At 42.8% G+C, this 21,612-nt stretch overlaps 1 protein-coding gene across 6 annotated transcripts in view; it reads left to right on the top strand.

The window, feature by feature from the left end:
- Positions 1–21,612, top strand: part of MIDEAS (mitotic deacetylase associated SANT domain protein) — a 61,914-nt gene that overhangs the window by 27,158 nt on the left and 13,144 nt on the right. For 5 of the 6 annotated variants that reach the window (XR_010374709.1, XM_064462412.1, XM_064462409.1 and 2 more), the window contains 6 exons: positions 3,014–4,697; positions 10,362–10,679; positions 13,187–13,532; positions 14,001–14,067; positions 19,266–19,408; positions 20,247–20,350. Coding sequence is in view for 5 of the 6 variants with exons in the window: in XM_064462412.1 (XP_064318482.1) it covers positions 3,249–4,697; positions 10,362–10,679; positions 13,187–13,532; positions 14,001–14,067; positions 19,266–19,408; positions 20,247–20,350 (2,427 nt within the window). In the remaining variant the exon portion in view is untranslated. Of the gene's footprint in view, positions 1–1,451; positions 1,565–3,013; positions 4,698–10,361; positions 10,680–13,186; positions 13,533–14,000; positions 14,068–19,265; positions 19,409–20,246; positions 20,351–21,612 lie in introns of all 6 variants that reach the window. The other variant, XM_064462410.1, reaches the window with a different exon arrangement.

The raw sequence follows: 21,612 nt of genomic DNA, 5'->3' as shown, positions 1-21,612 counted from the left end.
TGTGAGCTTTCCTGGAGCATAGTCATGCTGCAGCTTGAACATCTATCACTTCAGCTTAAACTATGGACTGCTATTACTAGGGTGACCTACAAGATACTTTTCTGCAGTTTTTCTATATAGAAAGATATTCTGAAAAGCTAATCTTGAGATGTGTTCTTTTACCATCTAATATTGGATGCACCAAATCCTCTTTTCTTCTTGGTGATCTCTTAGGTTTTATTTATTTTTGCATGCAGTTGGGAGATCTGGGATGTTCGATAAGCATGCTTTATACAAAGTACCTTAAATCTCTTTCCTCCCTGGTAATGTCAATTTCACCATGCTGGTTTCTGAGCTGTTGTAACTTCACTTGTTCTTCAATCACTACAGTCTTCAAGTGACAAGATAACTTCCCTACAAGGCATAAAATATTTTTTAGGACTCCCTTTGTGGAACACTCAAGCATATATTCTTTCCTTTCCTTTAGGTTATATTTGAATTTACTTTTTTGGGGGGGAAAACTTTGTATCTTAATACTTCTGTTACATATCTTTCCTAGATACGTGCAGTTGTAAAGTAGTCTGAGTTAGGCTTTGCAGTGCTGGTGGCTTCTTATGTAGTAATGTAAGAAACAGAGCCAAAGTCCACACAAGTGGAGGTTTGGAGAGCTGTGCGAATGCAATGCTCTGTCACTAACCTGAGAGCCCTCTTTCTGAAGGTATTCTGGATACTTGTGTGTGTGGTAGTTGCAGATCTCAGCCACCACTATTAAGAACAGCATCAGCTGTTAGCTCCCCCTCCCTCCTTCTTTTCCCCCTCCCTCCTTCTTTTCCCCCTCCCTCCTTCTTTTCCCCCTCCCTCCTTCTTTTCCCCCTCCCTCCTTCTTTTCCCCCTCCCTCCTTCTTTTCCCCCTCCCTCCTTCTTTTCCCCCTCCCTCCTTCTTTTCCCCCTCCCTCCTTCTTTTCCCCCTCCCTCCTTCTTTTCCCCCTCCCTCCTTCTTTTCCCCCTCCCTCCTTCTTTTCCCCCTCCCTCCTTCTTTTCCCCCTCCCTCCTTCTTTTCCCCCTCCCTCCTTCTTTTCCCCCTCCCTCCTTCTTTTCCCCCCCCTCCCCTCTGTTGAAGTTGTCTAGTTTGGAGAGAATAGCTTGTGATTATTTCAGAAAGATAGTGTCAGAAACCACTATTAGTAGTAGTAACTCAGGTACTGTGGTTTAGCTGTTAGCTTTGCTACATTTGTAGCAGTCCTGCAAAAAGCAAGGAGCAAGAACAACAGTAATGCTACTCAGAGGCATATACCAACCTTTCCATCTCTACATTTTTGCTATCAGGGGTCCGGTTTCCTGGTGTAGGATGTCATTTCCTCTCCTAATGAAGTGTTGAAATAGGAAAAAACTTACTTTATGAAACCCTTGTTTGTGCAGTAGTTGCAGTTTAGAGAGAATTTTCCATCTCACGTGTCCATAATTTCTCCTAGAGTTATTTTTGTCGTGTTGAAAGAGGACTGGAAAATGAGCTGAGATGCTGTGCTTAGAGGAGGGAGGAACGCCCTGGCTGCGTGATATGGGGTGGCAGAGGTCCAGTCCAGAGGTTTGTAGCCAGGGCAAAGGGGGAGGGAGCGTGGGGGGAACAGCTATGTAACAGCCTGAGGAAGTGAGTCACTTCACTCTGAAACACAGGCTCATGGTTCCAGTAGCGCTGAAGCCAAGTTTGGTCTCTGAGGTGGAAGTTGCGTAAGTTAGTTTAAACTCTTTGTCTTTTCCTCCTCATCGTGCTCCCAATCCTACCCCAGTATTAAAATCTGCACTGGAGCCATATCTGTTTAGAGTAAACTCCACTTACCAGACTTCAGTGGACTGTATGCTTTCATTTTATTATTGCTCATTTTATAGAGGGAGATAAATGGAGGGGGTGTGTGTGTTAGTCTTACCTGCCTCACTCAAGAGGGACTTGATTTTATAGATGAAGGGATGCAATAAGATTGTTTTTAACAACTTATTTTATTAAAATCTTTCTGAAATATATTGGCAGTATGATTTGAAGTGGAACAGAGTACATACTGAAAAGAGGCAGTAATAGACTTGCACTTAATTACTTGAGCGTTAGTACTTTAAGAGTTTAATTCAATGTGAAACTAAACTTCTTAAAAGGTTTTATAAGTGTATGTGTTAACACATTAGACCTTAATCCTGCAAACTAGGCTTTTAAAGCCTAAGTTTGTGGATAGCTTTTTTTTCTGTGAAAGAGGGCAGAATTGTCCTAGACTGCACATTCTGGAAAGGCTTTCTTCTATTATGTTTGTAGCTTTACACTAACAGGTATTTGCTGGTGTCCGGGAGCAGCTGTAACAATCTGCCTGCACTACTTTTTCCATGAGTGTGACCTGAGCTGGAGCAGTTGCTTTCAGCTGTCGAAGAAAGCATCTGAGAGGGCAACAGGTTGAGCGGGCCCTGTCTTTAGTGCTTAGATGCTTGGTGGGGGCAGTTCTTAACTGGAAAGCAGCTGCAGTGACTGGGGGAGGAGGGGTGAATGATGGGCTGCAGCCTAATCCTTTCCTTGAAAACACTGAATTGAGCATCTTGCTGCGTGTTTGGCTGCAGCCTTCATGTACATGTGTGCATTTTAAACATCTTTGGGAAATGTGGCTTGACATGTTGTTTTTCCTTGAGTCATGAGGGTTTTTTGGTTTATGTTTCTGAGTATGGATTATTCTGCCTGCAGGAAGACATAGAAGTAACTGGCCAGATGAGAGGGAGTTTAAGAGAAAAACCTTCAGGATGAGCTTGAGTGATTAGTGAGAAGTCCGTGTGCAACTGGGAGTTGCATCGTGCAAATACAGTGTGATTATCTGTTTTGTAAAATTTAAGTTGCTTTGGTTTACGTTCTTCTAGCAGGTCAGATCTATTATTGCTTACACATATTATCCAGATCTTCCTTTTGGTGGGAGATGGGACAGACACGTGTTGTTGCTTACCGCATGAGGGTTTATATGCCAGTTACGTCTGTTGGTGATTCATTGCAATTGCTTCTCTATTTCAGGACCTGTAACTAAGTGGACCCTACTGACCTCTGAACCACAAAGGATAAGAGTGAAAAGAAGTGGGAGAAGCACACGAAGAAAAAGGAAGTGGATGCACTTTCATCTGGACTTCTTTCCTGCCCTTCGTTACTAAAACTGAATGGAAAAAAGAGACTTCCGTGCCTTTCCTCCCCCAGCCTCAGGGATGGGTGGATTGTAAATACAGTGTGTGCAGTTGGGAGAATAGACTGAACCATGAATCTCCAGGCTCAGCAAAAGTCTTCAAGCAAAAGGACTGGGAAACGAGTTGCGTATTTTAATGAGCAGGAAATAGCTGTGTCATCAAAAGAACCACAGCAGCAGCTTAAGGAAGGACAGTACTATGGTCATGGAGGGAATATACCAGTCTCCCAAACTGTGGAGATTACTCACGCAGGAGGATTAAGTGCCCCCAACAACGTTGCTTTGATGAACTCTCTTTACAGTCAAGATAGGGGAGAATCAATGATGATGCCCCAGACGGTAACAGCTGTCAAATGGCAGAATTCACTAATGGGAAATCGGTTGCCAGAGAGGGGTGACAGTCACTGGCAGTCTCCACCTTCGATGTGGAACCACAATATGGTTTTTGGGGGCAACCCAAAAGGGCCCCACTCCAATGCTGGTGCCCCAGGCTTCTATGGCCACCCAGAAGCCCTTAAAAGAAATCAAGAGAAAGGAGTGTTTGTGTCACAGCTGGACTTGTATGGAGATGCTGTCCAGCAGATGATGTCCCAGAAGGCTCAGCTGGAACAGCAAGCCCTGGTTAGACAGCAAGCTCAAATGAATTCTTTTCATCAGATGCAGAAACAGCAGCAGCAGAATCAAAGCCTGCCATTACAGCCTTTCCAACTTGCATTTGGTCACCAAGGCCAAAAGCAGGGTCTTCCTGAACTGTTACATGTCTTTCAAGAAGCCCCAGCTTCTTCCAGTCCAGCATTTACTGCTCAACAAAAACAGCAAGCTCTTCCCCAGCTACAACTGTTTGAAAATTTCTATCCTCAGCAGCAGCAACAGGCTGCTACACAAGCCTTCGGTCTGCAGCAAACTACTTCCATAGCACAGCCTCATGTGGCAGCTGCAGCACCTCAGCATCACATGATGGCACACCAGTTTCAGCAAACAGAGAGGAACCAGGAGCTATTCAAGGCTCTAACAGAGCAGAACCAACAGACTGTGCTACCTCAGACCCAGATTCCCTTTCCAAGAAGGTCACGGAGACTCTCCAAAGAAGGTGTCCTGCTGACATCTGCAGGAGAAGTGTTGGCTTCCAAGCAGGCAGAAGAACAACCTAGCAATTTATTTCTGCATCACTGGCAAACACATCAGCAAGAGGTCCCGTTACAGCAGCTGCCTGAATCACTGGCCCACAACAAAAGTAGCTATTCGCACCCCAAGAGAATGGATCTGGGGCAAAAGGATGTCCTGGTCAATAGTCAGCTGTGCCAGGTGGAAACAGACAGGCAAGCCGCAGCCCAGAATGGTAGAGAAGGGGAGAAACAGGCAGCAGCAGCTGAAGAAAACACTCAGAGAACTAATGATTTTCAGGGTGTCAGAGGTGGTGTAATCCAAAGTACTCGACGGAGACGGCGTGTTTCTCAAGAAGCCAATTTGCTAACTTTGGCCCAAAAAGCTGTTGAGCTGGCATCTCTTCAGAATGTAAAGGTAAGGTGTACGTCCTGACCAAGATAGCATGTTTTAGACTACAAAATAGGGCTGAAATGAAAGCAAATTATGTACATATGCAGGACAGAATGGTATCTTGATGCAAGAAGTGTTGTACTACAGCAAGGGCAGCTCTGGAGTGGTGGCATGTAAATTCAGTTACTGTAATTCACAGATGCAGGAGAATGGGTGGTTTCGCTGCACTAGGAGATTTCTAAAGGCAGTTGTATTTCACTAATACTAAATGTGATTTTAGCCCAGGGCTTCAAAATGTGGACGTTTTCAGATTAGGCCTCAAGATGACCAGGAATTTAGAGACAAGCAGTTCACTGGGTGTCTTTACCAATTTAACATTCTCTTCCGTTTGTGTTAAAAGGCTGCTGCTTGCCTGCCTGTTTGTCTGTTTTAGCAGTTGAAGTGTTTCTAAATCATGCTATCTAAAACTTACATAATGCAATTTACATGTACAATATTTCCTAAATCTTAAAAGCCTGAGGAAGCCTCACTTGTGTGAAGAATTTACACCAGGCCTAGCAAAGGTCTGTCTGATGCAGTATCCTGTTTCTGAGAACAGCCTGCAGCAGATGTTTTGAGATCGGTAACCTGAGGATAAAGTCTGTCTGTAGACTTTCTGTAGGGCTTGATGGGGAAGAAAATCGGCCAACACTAAATAAGTAGTTCATCACTCTTTATCCGCTTGGTATCCCATCAGTGTAAACTGTACAATATGTATGCCATACGGCAGGATGACGGGGTTCAAAATTAACTAGCCTAGGGGAGGGATTTTGGAGTTGGGTGAGGATTGTTTTTGGAGGTTTTCTTTCAGTTGTGGTTTAATTATTCCTTCACTGAGTGCCTCTCATGAGAAGTAAAGATACACTTTTCTGTGGGAACTTTGTTGCCGAAGGCTGATGAAACATGGGAATTAGAGCTTGAGCTACTTTACCTACAGTTTTGCCAATTGAGCTGCTGCCCAGACAGCAAAGGGAAGGGAATTTTATTCCCTCTCTTGGTCTTGTCATCATTTTCCTCCTAGTCTGTCTGTGGCCATTTTTTCCAATGTACTCTTTAGAGGGTTGTGCTGTCAGAGTGGAAGAACTGAATTAATAAACAGTGAGGCAAATATCCTTAGCCTATTCCATCTCTTGCACAGCAGACAGCAACCACTGATTATTGATGCTGTCTTCAATCCTTTTTGCCCTAACTCCAGTTGAACAAGCAGATTTTATAGAAAACTAGTAGTAGTTAGCAGCATGAGCTATTTGCTCATACTCTTACCCACTCTATGTTTATATTACAGCAAGGCCTAGAATTCACACTGCAGTCTGATCACCAACACAGTGGCAAGAAAAAGCTAACAGAGCACCTAGGAAAGGCCCTGAGAGGCAAAGCTAGAAATTGGCTGTTTGAAGGCACATCTACTTGAATCTTGATTCTTAATGTAAAGGCCAAACAGAGAAGTGTTTTGACAGATGCTCTTTTGTTCTTTGTAGTTATGCAAGCAGCTTGTTTGCTTCCATGATGGCACTAGCAGACGAACTCTTCATTTAGATCTCTTCAGGCTTTCAGGATAAGGTTTTGAAAGATATTAAAAATCTTACCTGAGGTCTGATGGATTTTACAGCTTTAAGGGGGTTGGATGTTACGTGAGGAAGAAAAGGAAAAAATGTTTGCGGGACTAGAGTGGTGTGCTTATTGGTGTCTTTGTCATAAACAACCTATACTAGAGAAGGCTTCTAGGTTATGTGAAGAGCATGTAAGAAGACCATAGGATTAAATTACTGATGGAAGAAGATACATTCTTTATTTGAACCAGTTGTTTGAACATTCCAAAGTAGGTGGTGTGTACCTTATATGAAAGCATCATTTTGGACAGCAGTACCTGTCTACATGCAGTGTCACAACTGATGCTTTGTACTAGAGCTGCCCATCATACTGTGTTTGCCTTTTTCATGTGGTGCAAGCTTATTGCTGCTTACAGGCTTCAGCAAATTCTCAACTCTTAATTTTGTTTTCATTTCGCATACAGCTGTTATGCAAAAAGGCAGTGTGGTTTGTTTTCCTTAGTAGTGCAAAAAACTTTTCTTAGATCTGAAACAGTCATCGTAAGGGTGTCTGGATTTAAGTGTTCCTTTACGGAAGGGAGACAGAGGTTTTAGTTCCCTGGTCTCTTTCCCCTGGCACAGGGCAGGTCACCAGCTGCCACAGACAAAAGAAAGAGGGGCTGAAAAAAAAATTACTTGTGGAATTGCAGTTCTGGACTCGCCTCCTTCATGGACAAGCTTCAGTTTAGCTGCAGAGAAAAACTGCCTTTACTGTTAGCAAGATGATGCAGAGTGATGGCAGAAAGCACTGGATGGGCAGATGTTTCTTAAAGGCTGCTGAGGTTTCTTGTCTGATCACAGCAGTGGCCTTGGAACACATCTGTCAGCTGTCGCAACTGGGTTTTGTCTGTGAATTCTGAATTTTTTAGAAAGCACTTGTGGGGTGGGCAGGATCAATGCCAAAATGACTGGTGGGTTTCTGTGGGTGTCCTGAAGGACTCTAGATCACTAGTTCATCCCTCAGTATTTATGCAAGACTCTAAATGGAAGTGCAACAAGTTGCACTTCCAGCTGCCCTCCTGCCCCAAATACTGCAACAGAGACACTGAGCTAGCTGTAAATCCCCTAGCAGTTCTACAAGTGAAGGTCCTGTTGGCACCAAAATCAGGGAATAAACATCTAAACACCAATGAAGCATTAAGAATCAGGCATTCTCTTTACTGCAGTGCTGTATGCAGGGGGGATCCTTCCGTCTAACATGCACACCTACTGGAGTTCATTTTTGACATTTACACATGATGGTTAACACACCACAACTATCTAATACATAATCATTGACTTGACTGAGCATCTTCTTATTCCATTGGTCTGTATCTTCTTCACTTAAATTTAAAGCTATAGTGTGATTTTTAATTTACTGCACATGCTCAAGAGGAATTGGGGGGGTAGTCCTTTCATCCCTCAGTTGAGGTGGTGGTTGCAATCTCCCCCTGCCAGAATTACCTTCCCCCAGTTACTGTGCTTTGGTGCTGCCTTCTGGACCAAGATTGTTCCCTTTCATCACTGGTGACTTCGCATCTGGCCTTCCCTTATCTTCACACCCTTCTTTGTGGCAGGATGTTTCCACTGTCAGTCCTTGAAGTTCTACTGATTTGTACTGTTTTAGGAGGGTTCTTGTTAACGAGACATTCATTGCCTTATTCTTGTAAATGGGGGATTCACCCTCCTATCTGGCCTAAGCATTATTTACTACATTGTTAAAATTCTCAGGTGTTAGTTTCTACTCCTAAATGTGATCCTTTCTTAACTAGTAATAACTCCTGCGCTATTCCATTTCATCGAAGAAGAATATATACATTTGAGGTAACACTGTCCCTTGTTCAATGACTGCTTTCTGCTTACCTCTGAGCATAATCAAACAGTTGAGAAACTATTTAGGGATCTGAAACAAACAGCTTAATTCCAAAATCAGTCATGTCCTCTCTTAATAAACCTTAGGTATGTGTGATCTTTCATGACCAGAACAGCTCTGATGTGGACCACAGTACCTTTACGGATGTCTCCACTATTCATATTAAGTTCCCGGTGGTGCCTTCTTTCTGTCTACTACTGTTCAGGTTTCCTCCTTACTCTTTTCTCACAAAGGGCTCATCTCTCCTCCCATCATCAGGGAGGAGTGTCCTTTGCTGGTTACTTCCCAGTCTTGAAAATAAGAGGAGTGTTGTTAACTGATCATACAGCCAAAGAAATGTGGCATCTTTTGTGTGACTAGCTGCCATAATTTCCTCTTTGTAGTCAGGAAATTAGTTCATGTCTCTTGACCTACAGAGATCTGTGTAGCACACAGGAAGTATCTGAGGTTTGTAGGTTGGTCAAAATTTGTGCTCATTCACGTATTCATATTGCCAGTACTTGTTTGATTGCTGTTACTCTCAGGTACCCAGAAAGTATGCTAGAGTGCTTGTACTAGTAACAGCTACATCAGGAGGAAAAAAAGTAATCTGAGTAAAACCAAGACTTTTTTTTGGCAGTGGCCTAAAGAATGTAGTATGAATGCACTGCTCTAAACAGTGGTGCAACACTATCTACTCTGAATCTTGTTGCCAGAAGAAGACCCCAGAGCTATCCCAGCAGATGTTTAACTAGGCATCAGGAAAAAGGTGATAACAGCATAAATTTCCCTAATGGATGGAGGAGCACATATAGCAGCATGAAGCCATATGTAAGCTGCTTCTTCAGGTATAGGCAGGACTAGGGAAAGTAGGCATCAGTTTCCAGGAGATTACCTGCTTATGTTTAAAAAGGCATCCTTGGTAGTCTCTTTCCTGAAGTAGTGGAAGGAGGCTGCAAAAAATGTACAAGAGTCCTGCACTATCTAGAGGTAGTGGTCCTTAGTGACATATCTGTCAACGTGATGAATGCCCTTCAAATACAGAATTAGTCTCATGGGAAAGTACAGGTGCATATCACCAGCCTGGAGTGAAGGGATGTAGGTCCTCACAGCTCATTAATTCCTCCTGCAGCTCAGTCTGGGGCAGCTGATGCCAGTTGTGACTTCAGTTTTGTGTTTCATCATTGTGTGGTGGGGGCAGATATCTCCAGCCTCTGTGACGAAGCAGACTTGTAAACTGCAGTGTCACTCACAGGATAGACCCTTCTGTGCATGCTTAGCCTTACTCTAATAAAAGGTCTGGGAAGGAGGCAGTCTTAAATCCTACTGATATGATTGATTTTATTTGCTTAAGCTTGGCACTTGTCTTCTTTTTAAGGCTTACTGTTTCAGAGTGGATCTTTTTTGCTGTTAAAAGCAACAAAAATTACCATTTGGAGAGAGGCCAGAGCACTAACTCCAGGCTCTGAGTTATGCATCTTGTGACAATACAGTTGCGCTTCCCTCAATATAAATATAGTATTAAAGTGGGACTTCAGTCTAGTGTCCTTCTAGCTATCATGGTTTGAGCTGTCATGGAGCATGTTCTCACTCATCAGTGAAGCTGGCTTTCTTGATCTATTACCGCAGTGAAATGACTTTGGCAGGGTGTCTGAATCCTTATGACAGAACCTGTTGTTGATTCTGCTGAGTAGAAGTCCTTTATGCTCAAGCCTGGTTAGACAGCAAACCTTGAAGGCTCCAGTTATAATAAGGAAAATTGCCTCTGTCATGTGAATCAGGAAAAAAAAGTAGCAAAAAGCTAGCTCTGCTTTTTGTGTGAGAGATTTAATTAAGATTATCACGGTTCAGTTGTTCCTGGAACAGAAGTCCAATATTTGAAATTAATAACCTGCAGCTTTTGATCATGATTAAAACTGAAGAACCTTTGTTGGAAGTTACATGACAGGGCAAATTCATCTGGAAAACAGTGTCACACCATAGGTAGTGAAATGGTACTTTAGAATGATGTATACAAATATTCTAGCAGTTGAGACTTCAGGCAATCCTCAGGTAATTCTAAGAGATTTTGGTAATTTTTGTGAAGTATTCTTTTTCTCCCATAACAGTTTTCCAAATCCATTTCATCTTGCAAACTGCATTCAGAAACTTGATATACGCTGAAAGTGACTTATCTGATTTATTATGTAAGTGCTATAGAACTTTTAAGGAATCTATTTTTCTTCTCAGGAACTGGATACTTCAGAAGAGAAGAGTGTTCTGATAGCAGCTCCAGGACCCACAGCAGCAAAAAGCGTTGTGGAGTTCGCCAGTTCTTCACCAGCTCCGAAAAGAGCTCGGGAGGATAACAGCCTCGTGCCTCTTATCATTCCTGTGTCTGTGCCAGTGAGAAAAATTGACTTGCAAAGCCTTGGAAAGGAGAAGTCTGAGGATGGAAAGCTCCAGAGAGGCCAAACAAATGATCGAGCTCCTTGTGAACGCAAGCCTTCTGTGATAGTCACTCGGAGGCGATCTAATCGTAATACCAACACGGAAACCTCAAATCAGGTATGGATAGACTAAGAAACCAAAGATGAGCCAAATCTGTTAGATTTAATTATGTAGTTTTTATCCATAAGCTCTTCTATTAAAGTAGGTTGATCTTGAGGCTTGACCTTGGAATTGATGTATTCTGGAAACTGTGTGGATTTTTTTAATCATAATATTGCCATATATTTGGGCATCACTGGCTTTTCATGACCTACAACTAATGCTAGTACAGCCAAGCAATGCCCTGCTACTAAACAGTGGATGAAGCCAGATGATCAATAACACTAGAATAAATAGTCTGTCTGAGTAAAGAGTACTTTCTCCATACATACATAGACAGTAATAAACTGTGAGTAGTGCACATATCTCTGCATATGAATAAAATCCAAAGTGAAGATTTATTCTCATAGAATTGAAATCTCTTACTGAGGTTCTGAGGGTTGGAACTTGAGTGTTCCCCTTCAGTGTGGTGCTGTTGAGTGGGTTTTGGTTTTGCTTTTTTTGTTTGTTTGTTCTATTCGTTCGGATGCCAGAGAAATGGCAGGCATCGGAGATTTCTCTGCATTTCAATGCTTGATAGACTAAGACAATATTGCTGTATTGTCTTCTGTTCTCTTATCACTATTTGGTGACAATGTGATTCTGTACCAGGATTCGGCTATATTTTATGTCCTCTTTTAAACCTACTGTGAGGTCATTATCTTTCCAGACTAACGTTGGACCAGGCATATGTCCAGAGTTAGTACACGAATTACAACAGGAGCTTGACCCCTACAAACCAATGGGCCCTGACACCATCCACCTAAGGGTGTTGAGAGAGCTGGCTGACATCATCGCAAGGCCACTCTCCATAATCTTTGAGAAGTCATGGAGAATGGGGGATGTGCCAGAGGACTAGAGGAAGGCAAATGTTACCCCTATCTACAAGAAAGGCTCGAGGGAGGATCTGGGTAACTATAGGCCCATCAGCCTTCTTCAATCCCTGATAAAGTTACAGAACGAATCCTCCTGGGGGCCATCATAAGTCAAATGAAGCACGTGACTGGGAAAAGCCAACATGGCTTCACTAAAGGCAGATCGTGCTTGACAAACCCAGTGGCCTTCTATGACAAAGTGACTTGCCTGGTTGACGTGGGGTGGGCAGTGGACATTGTCTACCTAGACTTCTCCAAGGCCCCCACAGTCTCCTCCTGGAGAAATTAATGTGTTATGGCCTAGACAAGTGGTCTGTGCAGTGGGTGGGGAACTAGTTGACAGGCTGCACCCAAAGGGTGGTGGTAAATAGCTCCTTTTCCAAGTGGCAACCTGTCACAAGTGGAGTCCCCCAGGGATCAATATTGGGCTCAATGTTATTGAATGTCTTTATAAGTGATCTGGATAATGGGATCAAGTGTAGCTTGATGAAGTTTGCGGATGACACCAAGTTGAGTGGGGAAGTAGACACTCCAGAAGGGAGAGCTGCTCTGCAGGGAGATCTGGATAGGCTGGAAGAGTGGGCCAGCAAGAACCTTATGAAGCTCAACAAGGAGAAGTGTAAGGTCACACACCTGGGAAAACATAATCCAGGAGTGCAGCACAGACTGGGATCCACCTGGCTGGAGAGCAGCTCTGTGGAAAGGGACCTGGGGGTCCTGGTGGGCACGAAGCTCAACATGAGCCAACAGTGGCTGCTGCGGCCAAGAAGGCCAACAGGATGCTGGGTTGCATCAAAAAGGGAATCGCCAGCAGAGATAAAGAGGTCATCATCCCGCTCTGCTCAGCGCTGGTCAGGCCACACCTGGAGTCCTATGTACAGTTCTGGTCCCCGCTATACAAAAAGGATGTGGCCAGGCTGGAAGGGGTCCAGAGAAGGGCCACCAAGATGATCAGAGGACTGGGAAGCTGCCGTACAAGGGTAGGCTGGGAGAGCTGGGTTTGTTCAGCCTTGAGAAAAGGAGGCTCAGAGGGGATCTCATCCCCATGTACCAGTACTTAAGGGGTGGCTACAGAGAAGATGGAGACTCCCTTTTTACACAGAGTCACATGGAGAGGGCAAGGGGGAATGGACACAGGTTGCTCTTGGGGAGATTCCAACTGGACACCAGAGGGGAATTTTTCACACTGAGGACAGTCACCATTGGAATAATCTCCCCAGGGAAGGGCTTGGCTCAGCCACGTTGGACACCGTCAAGATTCGTCTGGACAGGGTGCTGGGCCATCTTGTCTAGGCTGGGCTCTCCTAGAAAGGTTGGACTAGATGATCCCTGAGGTCCCTTCCAACCTGGGATTCTGTGATATGTGTAGTTTGTGTAAAATAAAACTTCATAAGTACTCAGAGCTAGTGTTGCTATCTAATAGCTCCTGTGCCCATTCCATTCCCCATCTTTTTCCTCCCTCTTTCCTTTTGTGATAATTGTTGAAATGCCCTCCAACTGCCCTATCCAGATTTTGAGCTGCCATGAAAGAATGTTGCCTTCTCACTGAAGTTTTTTCAAATGACCTGAGGTTTTAAAATGACATTAAGTATGCAATTTTTTTTCTAATAGCATGAAGATGCAGTTCCAAAGGATGAAGCAGAGGGCTTTGCCCGGAAACCAAAGCAGCGGCCAAGACCTGAACCACTCTTCATACCACCAAAAGCTGGCACCTTTATTGCACCACCTGTTTATTCTAACATTACTCCGTATCAGAGCCACTTAAGGTCACCTGTCCGTCTGGCAGATCATCCTTCCGATAGGAACTTTGAGCTACCTCCTTACACTCCTCCGCCAATTCTTAGTCCAGTGAGAGAAGGATCTGGGCTGTATTTTAATGCTATTCTCTCTTCAAGTGGTCATTCGGTTCCACCTCCAGTGACTCCTAAAAGTGCTCACAGAACTCTGCTTAGATCAAGTAAGTTTCACTTTATCCTTACTTTCTTGGCTAACTTATGATTAGGGGCTGTGGGGAAATAGGAGGAAGATGATGACTTTGAGGTGTGGTTATGTAGAACCGGGAGTTCTTGGTGACAGGCTGGGGAGCTAGGCTGGAGGAAATGCAATATTCCTTCTGTCTGGGCATGCAGGTTAAGATGCATGTGCAATTAATCTGCAACACCCCCTGCTGACATTCTTAGGAATGGAAAAGTCAGCTCTTCCTCTATAATAGATTGTCATTATCTTGAACTGAGGGGACAGTAAATAGTTATTACTAAGATGTAGGTGGTGACTGGAAGGAAAGTTCTTGGTCATCTTAAACGTCTTTAGCGTATGGGTACCTTTTTTGAGACATGGACAGCTCCGGTAGCTTTGCAAACTGTGTGAAGAATATATCTCAAATGTGGAGATGAGCTGTCTGAGCAGTTTTTTCTTTTCCTTGCAGATAGTTCAGAAGTTACCCCTCCTGTTCTTACGGTAGTGGGGGAAGCCACCCCAGTCAGCATCGAACCGTAAGTACCCAGTAGATTCTTAGCCTAGTAGTCAATGTGCTTCAAGTCTTCCTTATAAACCTTCAAGCTGCTCCCTGTACAGTTGATGTATCACTCAGAAACATTAAATCTATTCCTGTTAGTGACTCAAAATATACGCTTTATTAAAAATTACTCCATATGGTAAATAATGTTTGTTTGGGCCAATGGACCTTGTAATTCTGGTGGTTAACTGCTTTCTGTTACTATTCATCTGTCTCCGGGTTGAAATACTACTGGTTAACTAAAGGTGAATCTGTCATGTTTTGTTGTATAGAAACACTTCTCTGTATGCTGTATGTTTGTTTTAGAATGTGGAAATAATGCTCCTTTAGAGGAAAAAAAATGTAGTTAGCTCTCGGGTGGATGGGTCAGACTGCAGGTTATCTGCGCGACATGTATTAGCTGCAGCGCAACTGTGAACACAACTTTGCTCCCTCCTGGGCTAACTCAATCTGAAAGCACTACAGACAGTTGCATACAGTGTGTATGGCCTGAGTTAATAACCCTTATTACTCTTTTTAGCTGGCTGTGTGCTGGGAAAGCTCAGCCATATGTAGACCTAGCAGCTCTAGGGAACACAGTTTGGAGATAACAAAGCTAGAGTTACGAGCTTAGGCTTGGTGCCAGTCCTCCCAAACCTAAGCAGAGTAGCAAATGTCACACAGCCCTTGCAGACACTCCGGGCTTGTTATCAGCTTGAGCTCCAATTCATTATTATACCTGGGTTAATGAACTCTTGCGAAATCTAAGCATGGAGATGCATGGTGTGGAAACACTCGTATAGCATAAAAACACCCACATGACTCTGCATTGCTGACTCTGCAGTCAGGGATCTCTGCTCTAACTCTGCAGCGTATCCTGTAACATTTGAGATGTTGAACTCTTTCCAAATAGATATCAGGCTGCTTCTAATTTTTCTTCTAAAATGGCTTATAAGCTAAAAATTAACCGAAGTGTGTGTTGACATTTTTTTACCTCACCCTTTTTCCATTCTGCCTTCCTATTTGAAGCTGGGTTTTCTGCACTTCTGGCAGCAGGCTGTCCTGTGCAAATATTGCAGTTGTGAATGAACCTGGATTGTTCTTGTCACCTTTGCAAATCCCTTCCAGGCTGAGCCCATTCATGGAAATAAGCACATCTTGGTGTTTTTTAAATCTGTTTTGAAGGTGGTTTAATTAATCTTTCTGTTGTTGGTTTGTGGCACACCAATCCAGGGGAACCTCTTCTTGAAGAGATATTTTTTGTTTCCCCTCCAGGTCTTGGTCTTTGAGCTCTCTATGGTGCAATTGTCTTTGGCCGTTATGTCTGTTTGTCATTAACTTCAGCAATTTAAACAGAAAGTTAGCTGCAATTTTGGTTGTGTGTGAAAGTTCTCAAGTTTGTTGCTGGACATTTCAAACCACAGTCACTTAGTAATGCAGGTTTATTTCCTGTTGCCAAAAGGCAGTTATGTGCAAAGAGTTATCTTGCTGTCATCTTAAGTCTTGCTGAACAGATGCTTATGCAGGTTGATAAGTTTAACTTTTAATCAAGATAAATAAACAAACTGGTGTCATTCTGTGTTGTCAAAGTAATCAGTTTGCTGCTCCGAAGCTAGTTCGTGCAGCACTGTTGTGGTCAGTTATATAGACGTCTTCTATAAAGAAATATGGTAGGAAGGTGTGTTTTTTTAAGAAAAATATGTTTATATTTCATTTGACTGTGAGAAGTTGACTATAATTTGTCAGTATTTGATATTGTGTTCTTAATTGCTTGTGTTTTGCCAGACCTTCTGCTAATCCTTCTCAAAGGATCATTTCATGGCAGAGATTGGGAATAGGAAATGTGATAATGAAGCTTAATTCTTCTACTTGTGAAGTAGTACAATAGGCAGCTGGTGGTGCAGATCTTTGTCCTACTGGTTTTGCAGTTCGGTTGTTTCAAAGTCTTAAAGTCACCCGTCAGCTAGCCAGCCTCAGGTGTACCTGTGGTGTATCAGCTGTGAATTGCCTTCCCAATTCGTAGCCTCAATTCTGGATGTTTCCACACCCAGCTGTATACCGGGGTGTCCCAGTAGCACTGTTAGTGCTTACAGGCAAGAGCTTTTGCTGTACTGAAATCTAGGCTTCATCAGTGAAGGAATCATGGAATAATGTAGCTTGAATGGACCTCTGGAGGTTATCTGGTCCAAAGCCCTTGCTTAGAGCAGGCCAAATTAGATCACATTACTCAGGTCAAATCCTGCAGTGGAAATCTTGGTTAATTTAGCCATTGCAGGTACAAGGTCTAGTTCTTAAGCTTCTCTAGCCTAGGGATGCCATATCCTAAGTTTAATTTCAAGATAAAAAGTAACTTCTAATCGCCTTTCAAGCCCACATTCTTTCCCTCTAGCTTTTCCAATTTCCTTTCTCCCTCTCACAGGGAAGGCTGGAGGAGTCTGTGTTTTGGGGCACAAAATCTCCCAAATTTCCCAATGCAGGAACAGCCTCTTTATCTGTTGTCAGTCATCCCTTCTAGGGTGGATCAGAATCCATTACTCTTTCTTCCACTGTGAAACTGCACGCTGTAAGTTAAGCAAGACTGATCACAGTGAGCACAAGACTACCACGTTAGCATCACTCTTCAGCCCATCACAGTGTGCTGAAAGGAAGACTTTATCAGAGCGTTCGTTTTGCTGTGTTTTTTGGCAAGGTCTTCTCAATCTTGCATCAAATATCTTGCTTTTTATTTTTGGTCTGGATTGTGCTGTTTCTGTCCAAGATGATCAAGATAAGTGAAGGAAAAATTGAAAACTATATAGTTTTATAGTTTTAATAGACTTTTGTACCTGTAAAACACTCAAAACCAAACTTTGATGGGTTTTTTTGGAGTTCTTCGTTTTCCAAGCAGATTCTACTTTTAGTGTGCATTTGAAATTGAATTACTTTTGAGAAGCAGATCCTGCAACAGTGACAACCATGGGCATAAGAGATGGGACCTTTTCAGCTGCCTTAGTTCTCCCCTGCCGATGGCTATGATGTGAGGTGTGTAATGTCCCTATTGCTTTACCTTTGACAGATATCAGAAATAGTTTTGGGGGAAGATGACGGATAGTATATGGCAGCCTGTCTAAAACTTTCCTGCTACATCTGTCATGCTGGATGTCATCTTGTCATCCACCACTGGAGGGAAGTTAGTATCAGCCTGTGCCTCTAGCAGATTCTGCTTGTCCAAGTATGAATCCCACCCTGTCACTGTTGAGCTGCTGCTGAATGGGTGGATGAAGTCAAAACAAGTGTGTAGGGTAGTTATCTTCTGCATCTCTTCATTTATACACACATGAATTGTAAACAGTTCCCCTCAAGTGTGAGGAAGTAGCTCTATAGGTGCAAAATAAATAGTTTGTAAAATCTCTTTGTGTGTTCAAAGTCAGCCATTTGTTTTGAATGCAGGCTTTCCCAACTCATGATGTAGATGCTTACTGACAATATTGAAGTGATGTATTAGGCAGAAAAAAAGGGAATGAAGGTGTTTCCTTCTTCCCCTTCCATAACAGAAAATTATACCCTCTTCCTTCCCTTTGATACCACAGTCTTTTAGGGCTTCAAAGCATCCTGTTGGAATGTTTGCTAGTATCTCTGCATTTTTGTATGGTTATATGTGCTGTGTCAAGACCTCCCCACACCTTTTCCAGACGCTTGCTTTCCTAATAGGCATGCGTGTGTCACTTCAGAACAGCAAAGGACCAGAAGAGTCTGGAGGCTGGCATTTCCCAGATGTTTTTGTTACTATTCCTTATTGTACTAGATCATGGTTTTTTCTCTGGTAATTGTATCCTGTCATGCTAGGCAGGGGCAACCAAGCCGAGACTTGAGAATTATAGCAAGCCTTTATCTGGGCAGGGAGTTTTACCTTTTTTTCTAATGAACCAACTCAAGTTTAATCATGTTGCGGGCACTGCCTGGTCTACTATCTCAAAAAAAACCCAAAACAACAAAAAAAAAAACCCAAAACCCGCACCAGCTTATTTCTTCATTTCGTCGTCTTATTTCTTCTATTTCTTCATCCTTTACTATTTCAGGAGATATCAGTATAGTGCTAGTTGACTGCATATGGAAGAGGAATATTTTTGCATTAAAGATAGCTATCATTTCAGAATAGATTTTTATTATATTTGAAGTGGTCTTGAGCAGCAGCTGTTCTTAAGTACCTTGGTTTTCTGATATCTTGGTTTTCTGATGGGTCTTTTTTGCTAGCTTATTTTGGGCATTTCTTTTGCTCTCTCTTCTGGACCTCTGAATTGTGTACATAGTTGCTATATTACTTAGGAAGTTGTTCATGGACTTCTATTTTACACTGAGTTGTGTAGCTACCTCTGTGTCTCATGCTCTCACTGCTTGCTGCGCTATTGGTGTAGACGTGCAGGCCTCCAAGTCGGTAGAGCAGTCTTTCAATGGTGGTTCTTACCTATTTTTATGCACAAGATCCTGTTCGCTAGTAAGAGTAGAATCTCTGTGGATGGTCACTTGACTTAAAGCAAGTATAGTACTCTATGGATTGTGTGTTGTGAAAAATCTATCCTCTAATTCAGAATCTAAAAGAATGGGGTTGTTGCTAAAATAACGGGATTTTGTTTTGATACAGAACTAATAATACGGCTTTCACTGGTTTATATTTTTAGTTTCAGTTAGAAATAGTTTCTAGAAGGTACTAGGTTGTATCAAGATCATAAAGGACCAAACTCTGAGATGGATCCTGCTTTGAGTGGGGAGTTGGACCAGATAGGTTGAAAAGGACTACTGGAGACTAAATAATGCTATGATGCTGTAGTTACGGCTGGCAAAACGTTAATACTAAAAAAAGCTCACCTATCTTATGCATGAAGAGCAAGTTTGCCATAAGAGAAGTCCATGTGACAGCCTGTCAAAAAGAGATAACTGAAAGCTGCTAACTGTTCTTTGAGCAGTTATTAGGAGATCCTAATTGAAATACAACTTCAACCATTGTTGATAAGACAATGGAAACTGGTAATGGATGTAAAGCCTCTCATCTTTTGAGTCATACTTATTAAGGTAACCTAAAACACCTGAAAGCTCTTCATGTTAAATGCAAGAGCCTGCTGCATTTCAGTTTCTTCATAATTAGTGCTTTTAGCAGAGATGGAGACTTTCTGGATATTGTAAAGGGAACCTGACTGTTACTTCTTACCTTTTCTGCAGGCGAATAAATGTAGGAACTCGCTTTCAAGCAGAAATTCCATCACTCCAAGACAGATCGCTGGCAGCGGTTGATGAACATAAAGCAGAGCTGGTGTGGCAGCCGTGGGGTGACCTGGAAACCAACAGAGTCACCCAAGAGAATGGTAAGAAATTGAATGCTGGTAAATGGGACTGAATTCTCACAGCTGTAGTAGGGGTAACCACGTATCTACTGTAGGCATGACTGAGAACCTCTCAGAGCTGCTCCTCAAGTGACATGTTTGGGTGGTCTTAAACAGTCTTAGGAGTAAAACTTGTTTATCAGATTGTGTGTGGTGGGGGGAGGTTTTTTAACTGAGATGAAATGGAACCATTTGTTACTGTTCAGGCAAAGTTCAGTGAAGCTTCCTTGTCTTTGTTAATATTTGAACACCACATGCACTCAACTTCTGTATTTTTCAAGGGATGTTCTAGAGATATTAGTATTTTGGAAAAATAAAGTAGTAGACAGAAGTCAGGGTGAGGAAGCAGGAGTTGTGGCAGCTAGTGGCAGACTTGGGGGAGGTGTCTGCTTCTGCTGTTGGTGCACATGGGTTGTGGCATGTATAAATCCTGAAGGGAAGAGGAATTGGGCAGGCTTGGAAGAAATCTTTCTGGTGAGATAGAAAAAAAGTTATTGTGAAATGTAAGTTCGCATTATAAGGGGGGGTTCAGGAAATGTCTGGGGCGAGGGGAGATGGGAAGACATTATAGGAGGGAGGAGATTTGCAAGTAACTCCATGTGTAAATAATGCTGCATGCGAATTAATGTTGTGTGTCCTTGTGGTCTAATGAGTTCTTGTGTCCAAATTTGACCCAGATAAATTTGCAAGGACATTCAAGTTTAGAAGAGTTTTACTTTATGTCTAGCCCTGCTTCAGAAGAGCTAATTAATGATGCGAGTCCTCTAGGAAACCCCATTTTAATCTTATCTGAATTTTTTTGGTATCTCTGTGGAAATAGTGGAAAACCTGCTAGCTGCTGCCTGTTCAAGCATTTTTCCTGGGGCTGGAACCAACCAGGAGCTGGCGCTGCATTTCTTACATGAAGAAAAGGGAAGCATTCTGGTGAGTCTTCCCAGTTTTTCACCTTGATGTGGTCAAAGATGTTAATGAAGGCCAGGTAGCCTGTCACTTGATGAGAGGAGAGCCTTGCAAACTCCTCCCATTGCATCTGGCTCCGCTCTTTAGTGTCACTTTGATATCCCTGAAGTGGGTTCTGCCTGATGTACAGTGCCATGCTCACTTACTGTCTTGCATAATTCCAACTTTGATATGTTTGGCTTTATAACAAACAGGCTGACACTCTACCAGGGTGAGTGAGCTGAAACTGCTAAACGAACCTTAAATGTTGTCTTCCTGGGAAGGTGACTGTGTTGGAAGGAAAAACAAGAGGCTGGGACTGAAGCTGAGACATGAAGTGCGGTGTCTTGCTCCTCTTACTTTTGGCAGATCCATTTAACTTCTCTGTGCATATCTGTAGAATGGCTGTACTGCTAATTTTATATCAGTATTCTAAGACATGATATTCTTTCATAAGTGCCCTTTAACACTTCTGGGAAGTAATATCAAAGAGCAGAGCGTAGCATACAGCACAGGATTGTTATCCTTTTACAATTCTGTGATTGACTTAACCTGGCATAAATCAGCCCTCTGGTCAGGAGTACCCCACGATTTTGCCTGGCTGCTTGTTTCTCATCCCCTGTAGTATGCCAGCACTGACACTTATGAGGCTGTATTGACCTGCACTGGAGAAGGGGGGGAAAAAAAAAGTAATTATTGCATGTGTGTGTTTGGCTTCTAAATAAGCTCCCAGAACCAGCCCGCTATTGTGAATGCTGTTGCTGGCATTAGGGAGGAGCAGGGCTGCCCCGGCAGCAGGAGCTCACTGTTAAAGTGGTTTAAACTGCTAATGGAAGCATGACTCCATTCTCTCCTTCTGCTAACTCTGAAAGCACTTCCAGTTTAAATGCAAAGTAAAAACCAGCTTGAGAGGGTGTTTTTTGTGTGGAATCTCAGTCACATGACTGCTCTGTTTTATTTTGCAATATCACTTAGTTAAGTGAGATAAGATCACAATGACTTCGATGCTTAAGACAGATACCATTTAGGGCAATGTTTTTGGATATGAGCATGTAACTTAGGCCTTCAGTAGATGAGAGGAAACTGCTGCATGGTCTCTTGTATATGGAATTCACTCTCTCCCAATACCATGGTGGTAGTATTGGAAAGTGTCAGTTCAGAGAGACATGAAGAGGTGCTGTGAGCTTACTGCTTGCCTGTGGTACCCAAGACTCAGTAGATAGTCAAGAGTGTGATTTTAAATTTGT

Source organism: Phalacrocorax carbo, chromosome 10 (genome assembly GCF_963921805.1).
Source record: "Phalacrocorax carbo chromosome 10, bPhaCar2.1, whole genome shotgun sequence".
NCBI lineage: Eukaryota > Metazoa > Chordata > Aves > Suliformes > Phalacrocoracidae > Phalacrocorax > Phalacrocorax carbo.
This window is presented reverse-complemented; position numbering and strand designations above follow the sequence as displayed.